The 23113-nt window shown below is 39.9% G+C and overlaps 1 protein-coding gene across 3 annotated transcripts in view; it reads left to right on the top strand.

The window, feature by feature from the left end:
* Positions 1 to 22704, top strand: part of OGN (osteoglycin) — a 52793-nt gene extending 30089 nt beyond the window's left edge. For all 3 annotated transcript variants that reach the window (XM_078661393.1, XM_078661395.1, XM_078661394.1), the window contains exons 5-7: positions 1418 to 1620; positions 9449 to 9544; positions 22208 to 22704. In XM_078661393.1, the coding sequence (XP_078517519.1) occupies positions 1418 to 1620; positions 9449 to 9544; positions 22208 to 22378 (470 nt within the window). In that variant the 3' untranslated portion in view covers positions 22379 to 22704. The remainder of the gene's footprint in view (positions 1 to 1417; positions 1621 to 9448; positions 9545 to 22207) is intronic.
* The last annotated feature ends 409 nt before the right edge of the window (positions 22705 to 23113 follow it).

Consider the following 23113-nt stretch of genomic DNA (forward strand, 5'->3'; position numbering starts at 1 on the left):
AGCACACTGCTATTTAGGCTTTCAGGCTTTACAAGTTTACACCTACAGCAGAAACCTACACTCGTCAATAGACACAGTTAGGTCATTGCCTACATCCATCTGAGTCGATTGCCTGTAACAGTATGGTAAAGAATGTAATACGGCCCAGAAAGCCCAAGCTAACTTTCATCAGATGATTCATGAAAAATAATCAAAGGGTTTCCCTGAAAAATTCTGGGAACAAGTTTACTGGAGTCGGGAACTGCATACTATTTGATACGTTTCTGTGAAAGACAGTGGCATTGTGTTTATTTTTATTTTTTAAATGTGCTTTACAGAGGGAAGTTTCTCACAAGGTATTACTGAGTTATTTACTTTCCATGCTCATTGGTACAATTATCTATTTTGTCAGCGGCTACAGGCTTAGTAACCGAGATGTCCATCTAAAGCAAATGATCCGATTCTGCAAGCATCTTTGAAGGTTTACCCGAATGAAGGATCAATAAATGCTGTGGATGTCCATGTGTGCCATGTAGAATGCCTTGAAGATTGAGTGCCTGGCTAACTGTGGGCAGTGACGTGCTTGCAGGACTATCACTTGGCTTCCAATAGCCCATTTTGATAATGTGTAACAAATACAAAATATTCATTTGAACACAATTACACATACCTCAGACACATCCAACATACCACAGACATGCACCATAGTTGATTATCCTCATCCACACAACACCACTTCCCACCATGCTGTGCAGTACATTAACATTCAATACAACTCATAATATTGAACTTCAAATAATCAGTAAAAACAGCTCTCCTAACCAAGGTTTAATATATATCAATGAGTCTATCTACTGATGTTGAAAATGCTTAAGTAATTGTCAGTTCCTTCCAGGACCGTCCTCAGGCATGAAATTATTCCCTCTACAGCATTGTGAATTACCAAATAACCAACAATGCACAATAACACAATATCGGTAACACAGCATTATCTGTAGTTTCCTCCTGCAACCTACCATTACTTCTCTTTCAGTGTACCATCTCAATCAATTGAGTGCCTGCTTTTGATATATCCAAGTAAAGTAAGACAAAATAAACATTAATACTTAAGGTGAATTTGTAGCATGCTATGCTTTAACTACATTATTATAAGGAATCAAAAGGTTTTCTAAGATAATCATCTATCTTCAGTTTTCTAGTCTAATGTCAAGCATCTCTTTTCTCAAAACAAGGTGTCCACACACAAACAAGGAAACATTATTGCATCAAAATAAATATCACTATAGTAAAGTGGTTGATTGCCATTTAATCTATTGTTTACGAATTCTACATATGGCGTAGCCCTGTATTTGGGCTGCGACTTTGTATACTGTACACATGGGAATGCTGAGAAATACATCATAAGAGAATCTAACATTACTCCTTCTTCTCTTCAAAGCTACCCTGAAAAGAATTGATCTGACTGGAAATAGGATCGAAGAAATTGAAGACGGAGCATTTGCAAAACTGAATTTACTAGAGCAGCTGTCTCTCGCTGACAATAAAATATCAAGACTTCCAGCATTACCTGTGAATCTGACATCATTTAATGCAAACAACAACAGAATTAAAAGCAAAGCCATCAAGGCAAATACTTTCAAGGTATTGTTGGTCCACAAACTACTAAATAACACTACTTGGGTAATGCATTGTGTTGATTCTCTTTGTTTTTGTTTAACTGTTCCACATATTTCCAGTTTTCAATGCAGTTGCATCATGATAACTAAAGTTATAACCTGTTTTTCAAATTCAATCCAACAAATTGAAACAAGTGACAAACATACTGCTCTAAATCCTGGCTGGATACCGCCTCTAGATACTATCATCTCTTTCACTTCTTTTAAATGTTTGTTTGGGACAACTGCTTCATTGCTTCAGACTGCTTCAATTTACATCCTCAGTCTGGGCGTCAATCAGCATAGATTAGAGTGTTCACCTCCAAGGAAATTTTATTTTTACCTCTGCATTTCCAATGTTTCATGAATGCGCAGCTAATGGATCTTGGTAACCTTTGATTTAGTAACTTAGGCAATTAAGTTTTAGGACTAATTCTATTAACATAATTATTAATCCATTCCTTATTCTTATTATTCTCTAATATCACACATTGCAGAACTTTGCTATGCCAGGTAGACTGACTTCTTGAGCCTGTACAAATTAGCACCCTTTTTATTTTATTCTCTTAATATTTGCCTAATATGGACTTAGAGGCAATTCAAGACACATAACAGGGCAGGCGGAATAGTATTCTCGGGCGGGATGCCACTCCATACAATCACAAATGCTCTAACCTTAAGATTACCAGATGCAGGAACATTGGCCCCCACTTCATCAGCTGAAAAAGCCCTCTGATAAAATTGCATGTGGATCAGGCATGAGGTGCAGGCACAGGCATCACCTGATCCTCGTTCGGCCTCTCCTGCACCAAAAGGAGAGCAAGCAAGCACCCCTTTGCCGGCCGTTAACCTGCCCAGACACCCTCTGCAGCCCAGCCAAGCATAAGCTCCACCTTGCTCCCCTTTACCACCTGCTCACAGCAGGTTGTGAGTACTGATTCCTGGAATTGGGAATCCCAATGTTCCCCATTCCGGGTACAATAACTTTTGATAATCACATTTAGGTGCAGGCTGGGATAAATCCAGAAATGTTAATTTTCACCATCCAGTATCACCAGTCCTAAATCTATGTAACTTGTAATCGGGCCCTAGGTATCCTATTACATTAAAAATCAAATTTCTCACCTGGGTGGTATGTCCTTGTAGAAATGAATTCATCAAATCCTTTTTGTGAAGGCCCATAGTAATAACAGGCCAAAGCAACCCATTTCACCACTACTATGCTTGAACATCACCATCCCTTCGCCGGAGTACAGGCTATTATCCTACTATTAGAATAATATAACTTTTTGGAGGATCACCAAAACTCCTGAGTGGCCGCCCAAGCAAGGCCGACACATTTGTCTCCTCTCTGACATTATCAAGACCACTCTCTTCTGATGTTGTAATCTGATAAACTACTATTTTGTAATCTGATAGAATACTACAGCACTGGTGGAAGGTGTTGTGACTCAAAAGGATCCAGTTCAAGGCTCTATGCTTAGCCTTTAAAATTCTTAAAACCGCCTCTCCCCCCTTGCTGAGTCCCCTCCTGTCTGTGTACACCCCTAGAAGATCACTCCGCTCAGAGGGACAACATCTCGCGACCATTCCCCGTACCAGACTGGCCAGAGTCGGTGGCCGATCCTTTAGTTTCCTGGCTGCCAAGCTATGGAACAGTCTGCCCGAGGTCATAAGGGGGATCCAAGACCTCTTAGCCTTCAGAAAGGCCGTCAAAACTCATCTCTTTCAATAATCTGTCATCTATCCCTGCTATTTGTTCTCTGCATTCTGTCCGTTCGCAGCGCCGGGACGCCCCTTGGCTGGGGCAGCCGTGCGCTATACAAATATCCATAACATTAACATAACATTTGCATGTTACCCATCCCAAGATAGGCTTTTAGTGTTGTATTTACAGTGGCTGTAGGAGAGCAATGAAACAAGTGCCTCTCATTTCTAGTGGTTATTCCATAACGGGCTCTAGCACCAGTGGTTCCCTAAAGCCCAGCATGCAATGGGGGCTTTCCTACTGTCTTAAGGTCTCTTTTAGGACTGCGTGTTGATTAGGCATCCGCTAAAAACTGCTGCATGCCCTGGCCACACAAGTTCTTTGATGCAATGTGAGCTGTTTCTTTCTGTCCAGCTCCACTACATTCACTATGGTGGTACCAGAGAGGAAAATAGCTAAAAAACATGTCCCACACATGCTGGATAAAACTCGTTTACCAAAGACAAAACACCACTTGACAGATTTGTCTTCGGAAAACAAAAACAAATGTTGAAGGTGCAAAATGCTATGGGCCTGATTCACAAAGGTAAACTTCCACTGTTATTAAAGTTTACAATTGTTTACTATTCAAAAAGGTATTTTACTATTAGTATCTTTATGAGTGAGGACTATCCGCACATAAAAAGATAGGAATGTCTTATCTTTTTATGTGCTAAGACTCTGCAATCGTAAAGATACTACTAGAAAAATATCTCTGTGAATAGCGAACAACCGTAAACTTACACAAAAGTGTAACTTTACCTTTTTGAACCAGTCCCTGTGGCACAGTTTGGTTCTGCCGAAGTGACTCCTACCATGTTGCAGAAAGAAGGTTAAGCAATTAAAAAAAACATGAGCTAAGGATTCCTTTAAATATGTATAGCCACCAAACCCTAAACCAAACCCTTACTCTTGATATATTCTCTCTTCAATTAATTTGTGAAGTTAATCTCCAGTATGTGGTGTAGGCCCACTTCCTACATAAATGGAAAAGATTTACCAAATTTCCATTAATGGCAATACATCCATTATTTACTTTCTGCCCAGACAGTTTTCAATCTCTCACAAAAGACTTGTTATTCAATCCCTTTTTCCATTGAGTCTCTTTTAAACTAAGAACACTAGCCTGGGGCATAGAGCTCATTTGCTCAGTTTGAAATTAAAGCATATACTGAGTATATGCTGCATGATATTTGAAGGTCAGCACACTGCTCAATGCTCTAAAGGTATTTGTTGGGACGGAAACGTTCCTCACATGGTGACGGACATGCACCCCTGCCTTGAGTGCCCCAGCGGCAATGATATTTGGATCCCTGGGGCTGTTGCTATACCATGGGCCAACTCAGAGCCTTAATAATATTTCAATAGGCATATATCAGTGAGGCTGACATCCTGGTGTGGCCCTCTTGTCACTGATATGGCCTGTGTTGTAGTGCTATCAAGAGTGGAGCCGCTCCTGCTGTGCCAGACTACTTCTTGGACAAAGCGCAAAACAAAGGAGTGGGCACTACAAAGTGCCCCCTCCCCCAACACAGCACAAACTTTGAAAGTCAGGACACCAAACCATATCTGTGTTTTGAAAAGTGTTTTTAAAATGGGAGCCTCCCAAAACTGTCAAAGTGGAACTGTACATCAGTGCAGAGAAGGTCAGCATATTTTCTACATTTTGTGACCAGGACTAGAGACTAAGGTTTGCCAGTCTACCACCCTAGAAACCGGAGCAACTGCGTCCGCCTACCTGACGAGATCGGAGGACCATGGGAATAGGAAGAGAGCGATGGATGGAGCAAGGTCCAGTGGAGATCCAGTTGAGTGGATCCCAGAAGAAAAGTGTGAGATTTGGGTCCATGTTGAGTACTGTGGTACTGATGTAGCCATCTAGGTGGGCTGTTTGGGACACCTGTATGCTAGGTGAGTGTCACAGTGAAGATAACAACTGTTGCCCTGGATCCCGGCACACTGTGCAAGAAATCAAGGAAAATAGGAACAGAAAATTAAAGATGACACACTCATGTAGTGGTGATATTTTTTTAAAGGCTTAAATACAAACCAAAATTACACCAAGGCAACTCTTAGGTAGCCAATTTACTCTGATATTAAGAATGTTTGATTTTGAATAGTATTATATTGGAAACCTACCTAAACATCAGATAGTCTGGATGAGATCTGTTTAAGCTCTGGTATTATGCGATACAGTCTGCTCAAAAAATATTCCAGAAAATCCAGAAGTAACTAATCTTGTTTGTTCTTAAAGCCATGTTTATATTAGGAGTAAAATATACATCAATTGATTTAGAAATCACCACATGTTATTGTTCTGTCCCAAGAGTTATGTATGCTTGTAGTGTAACAATAACTGAATATGTTTTTCCCTCCAGACTCAGAAATTATTTGGGAAGGCACCACACATTATTCTTCTGTTGCAGGAGCTATGATGTGTTCTTCCCTCCTTAAAAAATGTGGGAAGCCCTCTTAGATCTTTAACTGGTCCCTATGAATGGTCTATGTATGGGTGACCAACCAGCAGATAAAATGTTTAAAAAGGACTGAAGTTCATTAAGTTTCTGTATGCCCAAAATTCGATATAAGCGATTTTGATGATGGTGACCCTCGATCTCTTCAACTATCCTAGATTCAATAGTAAATAAAGTCTTATATCTCTGAGCCAAAGGTAGAGTACCCAATATGCCACTCAATTAATTTCTCTGAGGATGCCATACATAAATTGACTATAGTTCAGAATGTGATTCAATATATTTAGTTGGTGTAGTCACTAAGCATCAAAATTAGTATGAACATTTATTTTGCGAATTATAGGCTGCTTCCAGGGAACATTTAATAGTGATCAAACCCCTCCTGACCTTGGCTGAATTTACATTAATAGGCATAACCCCTTGTTTGATATTAAGTTGAATTAAAAAACTGTGGTATTGGCAAACTATAGAAGAAAATAATTGTTATATTATAAAATTTGGGAAGCGATGCTAAACATTGTTCAGGAAGAGGACCCTTGTGTGTTTTGGCACAAGATAATTATGGGTATGCAAACACTGTATAGCTGGGTGGAGTGCAACATCGCTGAATCTTTATTATTAAGGCAGGTAGACACATATTATTGATGATGTGCTCTTAGAATCCATAACTGTGGAGATGATCTCTAAATAAATCAGGTCAATCATCCCTTGCAGAGCATATGTTCATGATTTCATTCCTGCATGTTTATAGAGGAGAAATCCCAATTGGTGGGCACAATGTTGACACATTTTCTGAATGATCTTGAATTAAATAATCCCCCAAGCTTGGAAGGGAGTTGTAAACAAATTTTTTTTTTTATAGAAAGGTAGTAAAGATAATCCTATATGTCACCGTTTTATTTCACTAATGTATATGGCCCATTGTGTTTGTTCTAAATTTGTTCAGATGCTACAAATGTTTAGTGAAGTGAACAATATTTAAATCCGTTTGAACAGGCAGAATTTAAATGTGGCCAATCCACCACAACAGACCCATGTTTTGTACTGTGTGATGTGGTTCAGAGATCCATTGTGGCTAAAATGTATTTATTTTGTAGACTTTTGATTGTACCTGACTATGGTCCTAACTAGAAAACTGGGAGATCCTGCGAAAGCTTTTGCCAATTTCACAACAGTTATCCAGTGATAACTAGGCTGAATTGAAAGTACTGATAAAAGTCAAAATGTCCCAGGGTCATAACACTCTGAGTCAAAGCCAGTTCCTTCAGAGGCTGTAATTAGTCTTATCCACTCTCGCTGAAGCTGCAGTTTGGCAGGCCTGGGCACTTGTCACTGGTCTGGCAATGAGCAGAAGTCTTGGGCGAGGCAGCGGGGTCCAGGATGCTCCTACAATTATGCGGGAAGACTTCCTGAGTCTAAAGGCTGGTATTGAGTGCTCCTGAGTTAGCGTTGTTGAATCGATGCTTTGCTTCCACAGGTCATGACCTGCATTGTTGTGCACATCTCCATGGCCTCACCTGGCTTACGGGGGCACAAATAGTGTACGCAGGGTGACATCCCCTCTGGGTCACTGCCCGGGTGCCAGTCCACTTCTCGTCACAGAGCTGCGCCAGCCCTCACATCTGGCACAACTAACAACCCAATTTCATACAGAATGCAGAAGCCTACTAGTAGCAGTGGTTACCTCTGGCAACCCTTAGTTTACATCCGTGCTTCTTCTCAGTGCTTTAAATGGGAATAAATAAGTGCAGGTACTCATTAAAATGAGCTAGAGGTATAGTGAGGGGGCGGGGCTAGGGACAAGTCATGATGATCCTTAACGACTTCTATAACAGTTGCAGCACACTCCAAAACACATGATAAATGTGTTTATATAAACAAAGCAGGTTAACTCATTACACAAAAAACGAAAGAGAAATGCGATAATATGTTAACATTTCCTTTTTTTGCAATAGTTGCACCTTCTTAATGCCATACTGTTAATTGCTGTTGTTTGGCACAAAACTATATATTTTTGAGCACGTTAGTAGGAAGAAACTGAAAATACCCCCACTTCGAACCAAAGCTCTTATGGCACTAAGCAAATGAAGCAAATCATCATGATCCTCCCCAGAAGATATCTTGTCTCTTCCATCGATCTATCCATTCATCCTTTCATCCTAACATTTACCTGCTGATATCCACCTTTTAACCTTTACATTCTGTTGTCTATTCAGTTTTCATCCATCATTCAGTTTTTCACCATTCCGGCTGTCCCCCCTTCATATCCAAACCTATCCATCCATCCATCCATCCATCTTTAAACATATCTATCTATCCTTTCACTCATCCATCTATTTATCCACCCTTTCATTCATCCATCATCCCTTTCATTCCTTTATACCATCCACCCTTTCATTCCATCCACCCTTTCACTCAATCCCTCCTTTTAGTCATCCATCATCCACCCTTTCATCCATCCTCCCTCCCTTTCATTCATCCATTCAATCTTTCACTTATCCACCCATCATCCATCCTTTTATCCAATCCGCCACCCTCTTTTGTCCATCCATTCATTCACTCATCCATCCATCCATTCACTCATCCATCCATCCATTCATCCATCTATACATCCACCCTTGCACACTCATCCATCCACTCACTCACCCACCAATGCTCCCTACTACGTTATTTATGAACCTATGTCGCCAAGCAGATAGGTACACACAAAACTGCCACCCATTTTCTTTAAAATACCTCCTGAGAGTGTCTTGATTCTCTCTTTCGTATTTTCTTACAAAAACAGGCATACAAAGGCAGGCAAACACAGAAACATAAGCAGACACACAAATGACTCGGGTACATTAAAAGCCATGTTATACTCTTCCCCTACCATGGCTTTTTAAATTGCCACTGCCAGGGAACTGCCATGATTCCTGTGTTTGTGCTAATGCACAGGATAGTGTGAATGTGATTGACAGCCTGAATGGACCCTGCTGTGTCAAGCACATCGTGATGGTGAGCACCGGATATTATTCAAATGAGCCCTGCTGAATAGACTTGGTTAACAGACACGTTCCACTCATGCTCATTAGCACTCTCAGCCAATGAGCCCACCTTTTCATGAGTGCTGGTACTCTCCTCGGCAGTAGAGAAGTGCCGGTACTCAGAGTGATAAATGTAAGAGGTGCTGGTACTAAGTACAGGAGAGTACCGGCCCATTTAAAGCACTGCTTCTTCTGAAATGAGGCCACATTCACAAAAAGTGGATATGGGGGTGAATCATAGCAATCATTGTAAATGAAAGATTTCCCAATTATTTATAACAGCTAAGCTTGACTGTATGATTATGTTAAGATGCTACAACGTTCTATGGAGTTTTGTGGTGCTGAATAGAAACATTGCTGTCCCATTGAGCTGCACTCTGCCTGGTATATTTTATGTGTATGTGTAATGTTGGAAATGTCATATTAATGTCTCCATCCATCATATGAAGGTCTTGCTATGAATCTTTTCCTCAGGCCTTATGGTGGACTTAAAAGTAAGTAAGACGTTGCTTCTGAATGTTTTTTGATGTATTTAAAGTTGTTTTCTCTTTGATGTTTTGTTTGTAGAAACTGAATAATTTGTCCTACCTCTACTTGGCTGAGAACTCCCTTGAAAGCGTGCCACTTAACCTGCCAGAGAGCCTTCGTATACTTCACCTCCAGGTACTGTGCAATACAGTAAAGATTACTTCTCAAAGTCTATTCTAAAGCAATCTACAGCGGTTTGAAGTTGCAAAGGCGAATTATATCTTAGTCAGTTAGTGGAACGTCACAGGAATTGTAGGAGCTAAAGGCTTGCATGCCTCTGAGAAACAGAGGACTAAAATACAGCCTGACATCAATGTAAGTTGTAACATGACCACAGCGGTGCTTAAACAATAAGTGCAGGGCAGAAACGTTTTAAGTCATGGGCCAAGTGGGCAATTGCCCAAAGTCCCTACCTTCTAAGAGACCCCCTGGGAAAGTAAACTTTTTCTCTTTCTAATTCACCTCTGTCCATAACTATATTTGAAGCTCTTTTCTTTTCTCTGCCTACTTTTACGTCTGTCTCTCTTTGCTCAGCGTCATCTTAAGGATTTCTGGGGTCTTCAGAAGGACATATCGCAACCGTTTTGCATGAAACCCATTCATGAAAGTTTGTTTGGCATTATGCGGGATACAACTAGCTCGAAAGCCGATAATAAGATTCAAAGTGATTATGGACAGTGGCCCCCACAGTATGCCTTGCCCGGGGGCCCAAAAATCCTTAGGATAACACTGGTGCCGAAAGTTTCTTAAGAGCCCTCCTCAGGCGCTGTTGAATACCATGGTAGCCTTGTTTGGATAGCACCTCATGTCTCTTCCACCAGCTTGCTCTTCCTGTATCTTTATCACAAATTGCAGATTCGTTTTCAGCCATGCGTTCTCTCATTGTCACTTGTTTTTTTCTCTTCCTTCTTCTGTCTCACTTTTTTGCCTTTTTTGGCTCCCTCTGGGTCAAAGTTTGATGATGAAAAATAAAACCCAATCCAAAATATGAGTGCCAGTGCTCTCCGCCAGCAAACATCAGCAAAACTTAAGCACTGCTTGGCAGGGATTGCAATTGGGCCATGTAATTGGCACAATATATTGACAGAGATGTAGCCAGTCAAGAAGGAAAAAGGTGTTAAGAGTTACATTTACTTTATTAGGTATCGTGTTTTTGTTTATTCATATGTATTTCTTCTATGTCTATTATTACTATTGTATTCCATGTTCTGTTTCATCATACCAGCATGTGCAGCCCTGCAAGTGTGTATTTTCAAAGGCTGCATTCTTCAAGTTCTTGTCTACTCCAAGGCTCGAACTGTTGACTACCTCATTCAACAGTTACGCTTCAGTGTGGACAGCTGTACTCCTGTGTAGCTGCTGTTATCCTGGATTAAAGCAAATCTGGAAGTACCTTTGATGTCTTCATTTTCAGTTTAACCCACACTTTACATTTGGCGACGAGCGGGCAGCAGCTGCACTCATTTTGTGCAGATTATCATCCTTCACCTCTTCTCTTCACCCAGTGTCCTCCAAATGTGGGTCAAGTGCTGCTCATTGGATTAAGCACCTTCTGCGGTCACTGAGCCTCCTTTCTTGGACCGGCTGTGACCCCCACATCGCCTCTTATTGAATTGAGAGGGTTTTCCTGATTTTTCAAACAACACGCGTCGTCTTCCCCGTACGTTCACTTCATACGTCACATGCTCAACAAAACTTGATGAGGTAATCACACTAAGTGCCGCCATCTTTGAAGGATTTATAACGTGAGTTGAAAGCCACACATTTCATCGCATGTCAACAAGCAATTAATCTTTACGCAATGGTAATTTCAGCTGTTTCTTCGTTACACGATCGGTTTAAAATTTTGAAGCTGTTTTATTTTTCATCTTCACTTTCACTAATTCAAAAACGGAAAATACAAGGTATTTAAAAGACATTTAAAAAATATATTTTTACTTCTACACAAACTTAAATTGGAGAATTTCACATTCATTTTACTAGTCTCACTCTGCAATTTTACAACATTGACTTTGTGTACATTCAACTGGTTTTACAATTTTTTATCAAATCGATAATGAAACCACTTTCTTCCGGTCCCAGGTAAACCAAAAGAATTGTGGAAAACGTGGTTCCACAGTTTTGAAAGGTATTTAGTTGCACTTGATGCTGAGGAATATTCTCCAAAACACAAAGTAGCCATATTATATAATAATTCAGGAAGTGCTGGATGACAAATATTTGACAATCTCCCAGCCTCCATTGCTCCCCCAGGAAACGGTGATGGTTGGAATGTTTACACAGATGCTGTGCAGAGACTTTAATAAAAAGTTTCCTGAGCAACACAATGTAATGCTGGAACGCTTTAACTTTATGAAACGGAAACAAGATCCAAACAAGACAGTGGAGAAATTTGGCTGCGGACAGCAATTTTGGGGCTTCACTTGACATGGCCATTAGAGACCAGTTTGTATATAGTTGGTACCATAAAAAAATACACCAGCGTATTATAAGTTGTAGAGATCCAACCTTGTTAGAGGCTATAGACATGGCTAAAAGTATTGAGAAGGCCATCATTTATTCGAAATGTATCGCAAAGATGGTGTCTCCCTGTCAATTTAGTGCAAAATGAATCTGTGATTAATGCTATAGCTGTTAAAAACAAGTTTGCAAAATCTTTTCAAAAGAGAACTAATATTATTTGTTACAGATGCGGTTCCAAGACACATCTGGGCAATAGTCCCATTTGTGCAGCTCTTGGTAAGAGGTTTACCAATTGCCACAAACCAGGTCACTTTTATACTATTTACAGGAGCAAACAATTGGTTCGTGTTAGTTCTAATTCTTCAAATGAACAACCTGATCCTAATGTCCCTTCGATTGATTCGCATTTACAGAGTCTGGATATTAAAACTGTGCATGTAATTCCTCCAGTTGTGAAAGAAAAGATTATTTTTTCTATTGATACAAATGAAGAGTTGGTTAGCTCTGAACACATAAAAGATCCTTTTTGCGAAGTCACTATTGATAATAGATCTATCAACATGATGGCAGATTCAGGTGCACCTGTCACCATCATATCTGACTCACTTTTTGATTTGTATTGGGCTGCTAATGTTCAGTTCCAATCTTTAGACATTATACCAAAAGCCTATGGTGACAAAGACATAGATATGCTGGGTTTCTTTTACGCTGACCTAACTTGCTTGGGTAAACACATTAACACAAAAATGTTTATTGTTATCAAAGGCAAACATATTATTGGATGGAGAGATCTTGCTAAAATGGGTTTGAAGTTGGTACCGGGGTCAGAAAACCAAGTCCAGCTCAACGAGGTGTCCATTTCTCTAGTTACTAAACACTTGAAACCATTAATTGATAATATAATTTCTGAATTTCCTGATGTTTTCAATTCTTCCATAGGCAAAATTCTAAATTTTGAACATTTAATTAAACTCAAGCCTGGTGCCATACCAATCACACACAAGCTAAGATCTACTCCTATAAGTGTAAGGGATGATCTAAAAAAGTTACTAGACAAAATGGTTTAGGATGGTATTATTGAACCAACTAATTCATCCCAATGGGTTAGTCCCATTGTTATTATAAGAAAAAAGATTCCAGTGTCCGCCTGTGTGCCAATCTTCGCTCACGTAATCAAAATATAATCATTGATTGTCACCCTCTTCCCAAGATGCAGGATTTATTAGCTGGCATCAGTGGTTCAATTTACCTCACTTTACTTGATCTCCGTAGTGCATACCATCAAATCCCTTTAGCGTCACAATTCTCAGAAATAACCACTTTCATACTCCCTTTGGAGTATTTAAATAGTTGAGATTACCATTTGGTCTGGCTTCTCTGGCCAGTGTTTTTCAAATATTTATGGATTGTTTATTGAAAGACATTAAATGTGTACAAGCTTATCAAGACGATATACTTATCTTCTCAAAAAGCAAGGAAGCACACATTCGCACTCTAAGAGAAGATCTTTCTCGATTTAGGCACAGATAAATGCTAATTGTTTTAGACCGAAGTTGATTATTTGGGACACTGCATTTCTGCCAAAGGCATCAAATCAAACTTTTCTTTAACAAAGCCATTTCTTGTGTTACTGTTCCCAACAACAAAGATTCTTTGAGATCCTTTCTAGGAATAACTGAATATTATTCAAGATATATACAGGGGTACTCTCAAATTGTTCAACCATTGTGTGTCCTGTTAAAAAATAAATGTTGCATTTATTTGGTCCCCAGAAGTTGATATTGCTTTTAATCTTATCAAAAAGGTCATTATTCAAGCACCTGCTTTGTCTTCTTTCACCCCTGGTTTTAAATGTTTCATTTCTGTTGATGCCAGTCAATGTAGTTTAGGTGCAGTACTTTGCCAGTGGATTGATGCTAAAGAGCATACCATAGGTTTTACATCAAGAGCTCTCTATACTGCTGAAATGAATTACAGCACTATCGAGAAGGAAGCCCTTGCCTGCTCTTGGGCCGTAGAAATGTTTTAAAGTTTCATTTGGGGTTCTCATTTTATTCTTTTGACTGACCACAAACCACTTTTATATTTACTCAATGGCAACAGCACTGGCAAAGCGCCTGCAAGACTGGTTCATATTCTTTCAAGGCTGCATGAATATACCTTTAGCATGCAACATATTTCAGGGCGACATCTGCCTTTCTAGATTACCTCTACTGGATATATCCTAGGCTCCAAATACGATGATGTGGAATGTGTTGTTGCTTCAATTGAAGATTTCCCCATCACACTCTCACATTCGAACTTGATTCAGGCATTTGACAATGACTCTACACTCAAAGCTGTTAAGAATGTGATAATTTCTGGTTGGCCCAAATAGCGTTTGTTTTCTGCTCCTCTGAAATCATATGCTCAGATTTCAGATGAACTTTCTTTTGTCAACAACATCATAATGTGTGGTGATCAATGTGTTCCTCCCATGTCCCTTCGTTCAAAGCTTGTTCAAAGAGCACATGAAGGACATTTGGGCATAGGTGCCACCTCAAGGAAACTAAAGGAGCATTTTTGGTGGCCAGCTCTAGATAAAGATATCACTCGTTGGATCAACAACTGTGATACCTGTTTATTGTCAGATAAGCATTGGAATACCACTAAAATTCCTTTACATCCAGTACAAGTTCCTGAGGAAGCTTGGTTTAAACTCGCAATTGATTTTGCAGGACCTTTTGATTTGTTATCTTGTGATAAACGTTACATTATTGCTCTGATTGATTATCATTCTAAGTGGGTAGACCGTGATTTTTGTGAGACACCAAATACTTCTTCAGTCATCAATTTTCTAACCAAAGTGTTTCTTTCAGAAGGCTCACCCAGAGAAATTGTTTCTGATAATGCTTCTCATTTTTGTTCAACACTTATGAAAGAATTTTTTGTCATTCATGATATCAAACACCTCAAGGTTGCTCTATATTCACCTTCTTCAAATGGTCTCATCGGAAAAATGAACAGATTTATTAAGGAAGGCATTCAATCTGCCTTGGCCTGCAACATTGATGTTGAACTTTTTCTAAGAAGAAAAATCTTGTCCTACCTTGTCACTCCACATTCAACTACAGGGATTTCTCCTTATAGACTACTCAAAAAAAGGGATCCCAACAGAAACATTTGTCCCAATTGGATCAAGCTACTTAAGAAAAATACTATTAACTCATGCTTAGCCTGTCAAGACAGAGTACTTTTAAAAAAAATGTCTTGAGACAAGATGTACAAAAAAACATTTTGATTCCTCTTATTCTTCTTCATTCGTTGATTTTGAAATTGGTGATTGGGTTTTGAGCAAGAAGCCCAGCAAAGTAAAAAAAAGTTGACTCTAAGTTTTCTGCTCCCACTCAATTATTAAAAACCTCTAAAGGGTCTCTTTTTTTTGGAAAAAAGGGGTGGTGGTACAAGAGAGCTGTGGTTAAATTATTACCTGAACACGCCAACAAAATTATTTCATTCAAACACACTCTTGCAGATGTTAAGGATTGTTCACATTTTCCTTTGGGCGCTTCTTCTGACAACTTTTAGCACTCTCTCCATCCCACCTCCACATCTCATACTTCTACCATCATCAATTTACCTTCTTCTCCAGGCTCTGTTAGATCATCTTGAAATTGTTCTGTTCCTGTCAGATTTAAAGATTATTATATGTCATAACCTAACTTTCTTTTATAGGTTTTTTTCTCATTGTTTATAAAAAAAAGGAGATGATGTAAAGTGTTACATTTACTTTATTAGGTAACGTGTTTTTGTTTATTCATATGTATTTCTTCTATGTTTATTATTACTATTGTATTCCATGTTCTGTGTCATCATACCAGCATGCGCAGCCCTGTGAGTGTGCATTTTCAAAGGCTGCATTCTTCAAGTTCTTGTCTACTCCAAGGCTCCAACTGTTGAATAGCTCATTCAACAGTTGCGCTTCGGTGTGGACAGCTGTACTCCAGTGTAGCTGCTGTTATCCTGGATTAAAGCAAATCTGGAAGTACCTTTGATGTCTTTGATTTCAATTTAACCCGCACTTTACAAAAGGGTACCTCTTGACCAATTCTAAACACTAGCAATAGCCTAGTTTCATGTTCCACTAGTTCCCCCACTATGTATTCAGACCGAAGAGACAGTGCATATAGAAACAGAGAACATATTACAATGGATACCATTTTTTAAAGTAGAAGTAAGTACACTACACATCTGATTTAGAATTGGGCAGTAATGGAAAATCTTCCAGTTCCTAAAGGAATTACTAAATCCACAAGAGAATCCAGTGGTAGATGTCCGCCACCATTAAGAATAGTATGGTGTAAAAAATTCTACCGGTGGATTCTTAAATAGAATTACCATGATCTCCAAAAACGGAATGATTTTCTAAAATCACCAAAACTAACTTAGGTACTTGGGACATGTTTTAGAGTTTGGCGGATGAGTTACTACATCACAAACATTAGGGTTTTCCCATCCACCTTATTATATGTGCATTATATCCTGCAGCACTTGTGATAAGGAGGATGGGATATCCTCCATATTTGTGAGACAGTACCGGCCCACCAAACCCTAAATCAGGCCATTGGCATCCAAAGGGGCATTCAGGCCATTGTACTATATTTAATGCCATGTTGTGAATTGGTTGGAGTTAAAATTAATTATGAATGTATATTGATCTTCTTGGATCAGGTGATATACTGTACTTGCTGTCATGAATATGAATACAAGGGGTTTGAGTAAGCCTTCCTCAGCCACTGGTTGCTTTAGGTCCGCCTCTTTCAGTTAATACTTGTTTTATGTTATGTTATGTAGTTTTATAGAGCGCACAGCTGCCCCAGCAAAGGGGCGTCCCAGCGCTAATAGCAAAAAGAAGCGGAGGCTATTGACAGAAAGATGCCTATAGTGGAGGAAAGAGGTAGGTCTTAATAGCCTTACGAAAAGTCAGGTAATTAACAATGCTGCAAATGTGTATAGGAAGTGAGTTCCAGAGTTTAACTGCCAGTGTGCGGAAAGAGGCCCACCAGCACGTACCCTCCTTACCTGGGGAACAACCGCCAGATGATGACCTATCGAGTGGAGTTGGCGGGTGGAAGTATATGATGAAAGCAGGTTGGCCAAGATGCCAAGAGAGGAAAAATACAAGATCTTAAAAGCAAAGCAGAGGGACTTTTACATTTTTGTTCAGCTGACGGGAGTATTGCCCAGGTTTACATTTTGGAGAGGTGAATTCCAAAGCAGTAGTCCATCCCTAGATGTTAGAGAAATGGCACCCTCTTGCTGTCTACAAAGAAACGTAGGCCATATAGCACATATAAAGAAATAAACAGTGTGTGGGCAGAGGTGCTAAAGGTCATGTAAACAGGGAGTCTCTGTGGAGAGGATGAACCTCAGATGCATCATGATAGTTACTGTCAGTGCAATCCTAGACAAGACCCACACCACCCACCTGAGCTTCTACCCCTAACAGCAGAGGCAGTTTCTGCAGCTGCTCAAAGAACATTCTACCCTGCATAGAGCACTCTAGGATTTCAAAAACAGGCACTTGCAAATCAGGCTCCAGCTCACCTCTCATCTGCTGCTGTAGATGCCTGGTAGTTGCTGGTTGCCTCTTGCTCTTTTCAACTTTGCTGAAGGATGCCGCCCAGCATCCATCTTTTTCTGTACTAAGAGGTTGTTGCAGTCTTGGGTTGCATGCACAACTGAATCATCATTATTCTACGGTACTTAGGTACTTACCAGGTGTAACGTGCCATGTTTTTATGTTTACGCTTCCCAGAGTGTTTATGACTTTGCATGTCTCATTACTTAAGTGCTGCCCATTGCATACCATTTTGTGAATTTTATTTTAAAAGCAATGTGTGTAATGTCCTACAGAAAATAAAATGGCATGCAAAAGGCAAACATCTTTCAAAAACAGAATATTAAAAATAAAACATATGAGACTCTAGTCAAATGTCAGGAGAAATTCTAGACTGTCTGCCACCAAGTTAAATTCCAGATAATAGCACAAAATGTTATGGACAAGGTCACAAAGTGTCACTTTTAAAGACACAAATTTGGGAATGATTTCCTGTTTTCTCTTGTCTCTGAGGTTGACTGATCATTTTCATTGGTTAACAGTACACAGTCTGTTTATCTAATGATGGCCGAGATTCTCGTTCTTCAGTATCATCTCCCTTGTCGGCATAGAGATTGCACTATTCTAGGCGCTTGGTAGAATTGTAGGCCTGTTGTGCTTTTTTAATTAAAGTGCTTCTCGAAGGGTGATTGTGTGTGTGTGTGTGTGTGTGTGTGTGGTTGTCTGGATTATTTAGTGAAGTAATGCTAAAAGTCAAAAGGTCGATAAATGGATGAATAAATAAGAGAGTGCACAGACATTGTCATTCATCCTTCAATGCAGCCAGTCACTCTCTCAATGATGCATCCATAAACACCTACATTCGCCTACTGCATTTGCCACTTGTACATGCATTAGACACTCACACAAGCTTGCACTTTAATTAGTACGTACTTTCACTAATAAAAGGTCAGCCACTTGGCAGTGCTTATTCAACTTGCATCTACTACTTTCAAGGATTAGTAGATTTCTTAACTTGTTAGATGCTGTGCTTATTTGCTTAAGAAACAGATATTTTCTTTAAAGGTTCTGCAGTGTCATAAATTTGCCAGATCCTCTTTCTGTGAGGAAATACACCTTTCAATATTATTTATTCTAGATTATGCCTGAAGTGTTCTGTTTATATAACTTCTTACCGCCTTTGTCTTGTACCTTTCTTTCTTTAAAAAAAAATCCAGCAGTAAATTCCCATACCCAGACCTCGAATCAGCCTTACAACATGACACATTATTAGCATTGTTGATAAAATCATGATGCCCTCAACTAATCATTTACCCTATTGTTAGAAATGGGGGTTTCTAGTTGGCAATGGTTTGCACCTTTGTCCAAATAGGGACCCTTGCTTCTAGTCAGGGGGAGGGACTACACTTCTTAAATAACCCCTTCTCACCCCCTTGGTAGCTTGGCAGAAGCAGACAGGCTTATCTCAGAGGCAGTGTGTAAAGCATTTGTGAACAAATACAGTAATACAGTGAAAACAGTACAAATGGACACCACACCTGGTTAGAAAATAAGTCATCTTTACTAGACTTAACAAAAGACCAAACGACAAAAATCCACAATACTATAATAAAAATATGACTTTAAAATGGTAGAAATAGCTTAGTTCAATGTAGATGGTAAATGTGACACTTCACTCTCAAAGTACCTGGGATGCATCACGCAATACAAACAAAAGGGTCGCAGGGAAGGTGATGCGTCGGTTTCAACTTCAAGCCCATGAAGATCTTCCTCAAGATGATTAAAGTACAAACAAAGTTCCTTTTCTCCTTTCCTTGGCAATAAAGTAACCACTGCAGGTCAACCCCAAACAGTCATTATCGAAGGGGCAGTTTCCTCCTTCAGCTTCCTTGGTTCTTCTCCTTGGCAAAGGTATGTCTTGATTCCCAGAAGTGATCTAAAGTTCTGGGGTCTGGGTCCCAATATTTATACTGCAAAATCCTTTGTTCTCTGAAAGCAGAGAATGTCTGTCCCGGGTCAAAACCAGTTCTGTCCTCCTGGGTGCAGCTTCCTGGCAGGAGGTGGAGACAGCATTGATTGAGAGCAGACCTGGTCCAGCTAGCTGAAAGGAAATCTCCTCCCCCTACTCTCTATTCTATGAGTGCTCAGGTCAGTGAAAGGAAATCTCCACCCCTGCTCTTTATTCAATGCAAGTCCTATTCAGCCCACCCCTGACACATCAGACTGCTGGAGCCAAGGTCCTCTCCAGCCCCCTGTCACTCACAACCAAGACATGGAATACACAAACCTAGCAGAGGTAACTGGATGGTTAGGCAAGAAAATGCCTACTTTCTAAAAGCGGTATTTTCAAACACAAAATGTAAAATCACCCTGACTAAAAGATGTATTTTAACATTCCGAGTTCAGGCATACTAAACTCAAATTTCTGCCTTGTTCCCTGGGTCAGTTAGAATTATATGGTTTTATAATAAAACTGCCCATTCTGGCCTATGGGAACAGGTAGCCTTGCCATAGTGAAAAATGAAATAGGCTGTAATTCACTATCAGGATATGCCACACACATCAGGGCATGCCCTACCTTTTACATACTATGCACCCTGCCCTTGGGCCTACCTTAGGGGTGACTATTATGTAGAAAAGGGAAGGTTTAGGGACTGGCAAGTGGGTGCACTTGCCAGGTCTACATGGCAGTCCCAGACTACACACAGGTTATGCAATGGCAGGCCTGAGCCATACATTACAAGCTGCTTCTGTGGGTGGAACAACCAGTGTTGCAAGCCCACCAGCAGAATTTGATTTACAGGCCCTGTGCACACATGGTGCGCTGTACTAGGGTCTGGCAGGTAAATCAAATAAGCCAATCATGGAGTCACTAATCCATTACAAAAATTTACAATAGGGAACACTTGTACTTTGACACTGAACAGCAGTGGCAAAGTGCCCAAAGCATCTAGACCAATAAAAACAAAGCAAAAATACAGGAGGCAACAGCAAAAAATGGAAGAGAGATACATGCCAATGGTGCCAGGTCTAACACCTATGTACTTCTAATTTGCTTAATACCCAGTTACATCTTGTATGAATCTTTTGTGCATTCTTAATCACACCCAGTGTTTCCCAAGGTTGTCCCTCCAACCGCCCCTTGTGTATTTCCTGTTCATTGTTGTGTTGTTTGTGGGTTCTCTGTCTTCCCACCTTCTGCCTCTATTGTGTCGAACCATTCCAGCAGATATGTTCGCAGGGGTTCCCAAATATCCCTTGGTTGGGACGTAGGTGGCATCAACTCCGCAGATATAGTTAATTGCTCCTGGCAGAATATAGGATCATTTAGCCATTCCTTAAATTTGGGTGCCCCTCCTCTTCCCCACCTGCAGAACAACCTGCGTTTAGCCAGGCGTAGACCCAGTGAAACATACCGTCTGATTGGGGACTCAAGGTCCTTTGTGTATCCTAATAATGTGGTAAGCGGGGTATTAGTTACATGTGATCCAGTAATCTGATGCAAGGCTACCTTTCATTCCTTCTTACAATAGATTTCCTATCAATTTGATGCTTTCCTAAATGTGTTTCTTCAGATAGACTGCTCAGGAGATGAGCACAGCATAGGCTTGGATTACAGGTTTAGGACTAAATTCTGATCCCTTTGCAAAGAGGAGTTTGCAGAGTGATCGTAATTACAAGTTGTGTAACAGTTATCACACCATATCAGTTTTACCATATTAGAATCTAATAGGTCAAACCTGTGGAAATGTAATGGGGTAAAATGTCCGGGAAAAGGGAAAAATATGTGGAATTTGTTCATTTTTTCATGTTATGACTCATTTCCAAGTCAAAAACTTGGAAAGGAGTTTACTTTTCAATTACGCCAAGACACTGTTCTCATGGCAAACTAAAGTAGGACAGAATGTTCATTCATTCATCCATCCATTCACTCCACTATCCTTTTCAATCCAACTAACAGACTCACATGTTCACCACTCAAATTAATTTCATATTTCCCTACACTAATGCACCACTAATCCTATTTGGGTTCTGGAGTAGCGTGCTACTCATCGAAAATTGTTTTTGATGCCTCATCAGGGGTACAAAGGGCTATAAAAAATGCAAGTCCTTCCCTCTTATATCCCTCCACTATCTTTTTCAACCCACATAACAGATTCACATGTCCACCGCTCAAATTCATCTCATATTTACCTATACTAATTCATCACTAATCATTTTTTGGGTTCCAGAGTAGCGTGCTACTCACTGAAAAGCGATTCAATGCCTCGTCAAGGGTAGTAAGCGCTATATAAATGCAATTACAATACAATACAATACCATTCATTCATATCACATTCGAGAAATACCTATCCCGGGGGAATGGTATTTACCAGTGTGGTAAAATATCCAACCCTTTTCTACATAACTTACAATCAGGGCGTATGTCAGATTGTAATGATGAAATGGCTATTACACTGCTTCTTAACTGGCATTTTGAAAAAGGGCCAAAGAAAACCCAACACATAAACTAGACAGAGAATATGAAAATGATCTGACTGTAAATTGAACTAATCTGAAGCCAATGAGGTATCCACTGCGTTGCTCCACCTCGCAAAAATCATGTTTGCATTTCAGTGCCAGATGGTGATTTCTGAAAATGTGTGTGGTACAATTCTCCTTTCAAATTGCAGCAAGTGAGTGGTTTTTTTACTAATTCAAGCATGACTTAACAAATCCATTTTTCTGTTTTACAGTTCAACAACATCACATCCATCACTGACGACACATTCTGCAAATCCAACAATACACGCTATGTTCGAACAAAAATGGATGAGATAAGAATGGAGGGCAACCCAGTCATTTTGGGAAAGTATCCCAACAGTTTCACCTGCTTGAAAATGCTTCCGACTGGATCCTACTTTTAATAAATAGGAAAGGTAACACCAGAGCCTTTCGAAAGTCACGTACGCCTTTGGTGAAGAAGGCCTGAAATGATCTCTTCAATGAAAATTCTTTACAATTAAGCTTTTCGAAAAAAAGAACTGCATGGATGTTCTGCAAAATTTTCCACATTTAATTGAGCTGAATTAGCCAGTATGCTATTTTCTTAAAGCTAAACAGTAGCAAAAACTTTTTTTTGCAATATTTCTGTTTTGATGTCACCTTATTGTATGACTTCATTAAGTTATGTATGCAAATCTGTATTAAAGCTGTGCTTTATTGTCACAGATTAAACATTTTATGTAACTTCCATTGTTAAATGTTTACTTTTTGTTACTCATTATTGGATCCTAAACCTGGCTACCCAAATTGTCCACTCCCCTCCTAGACCTTGCACTACCCTCAAGTCTTGGCCATGCAACCTTGGCATAAGGGCAGGGTAAGATAAGCCGTCTTCAGCTGGTGTGATAGTAGCTGTCTCACCATCAACCTTATGTGTATTTGTATAGTGCACAACTCATCAGGAGGGTATCTTGGCATGGAAACAGGAGCTGAATGGGCCGAGCCAGGGTCGGGCTAGGTGAAGAGCCATGTCTTCGGTTTCTTGCTGAATTCAAGAATTGAAGAGGAGGCTCTGATGTGCAGGGCTAGGTCATTCCAGGTTTTAGAAGTGAAGCAGAAGGCACAATCGCAGGGTCTGGTTCTTCTTATACAGTGGG

Source organism: Lissotriton helveticus, chromosome 9 (assembly GCF_964261635.1).
Source record: "Lissotriton helveticus chromosome 9, aLisHel1.1, whole genome shotgun sequence".
Classification (NCBI taxonomy): domain Eukaryota; kingdom Metazoa; phylum Chordata; class Amphibia; order Caudata; family Salamandridae; genus Lissotriton; species Lissotriton helveticus.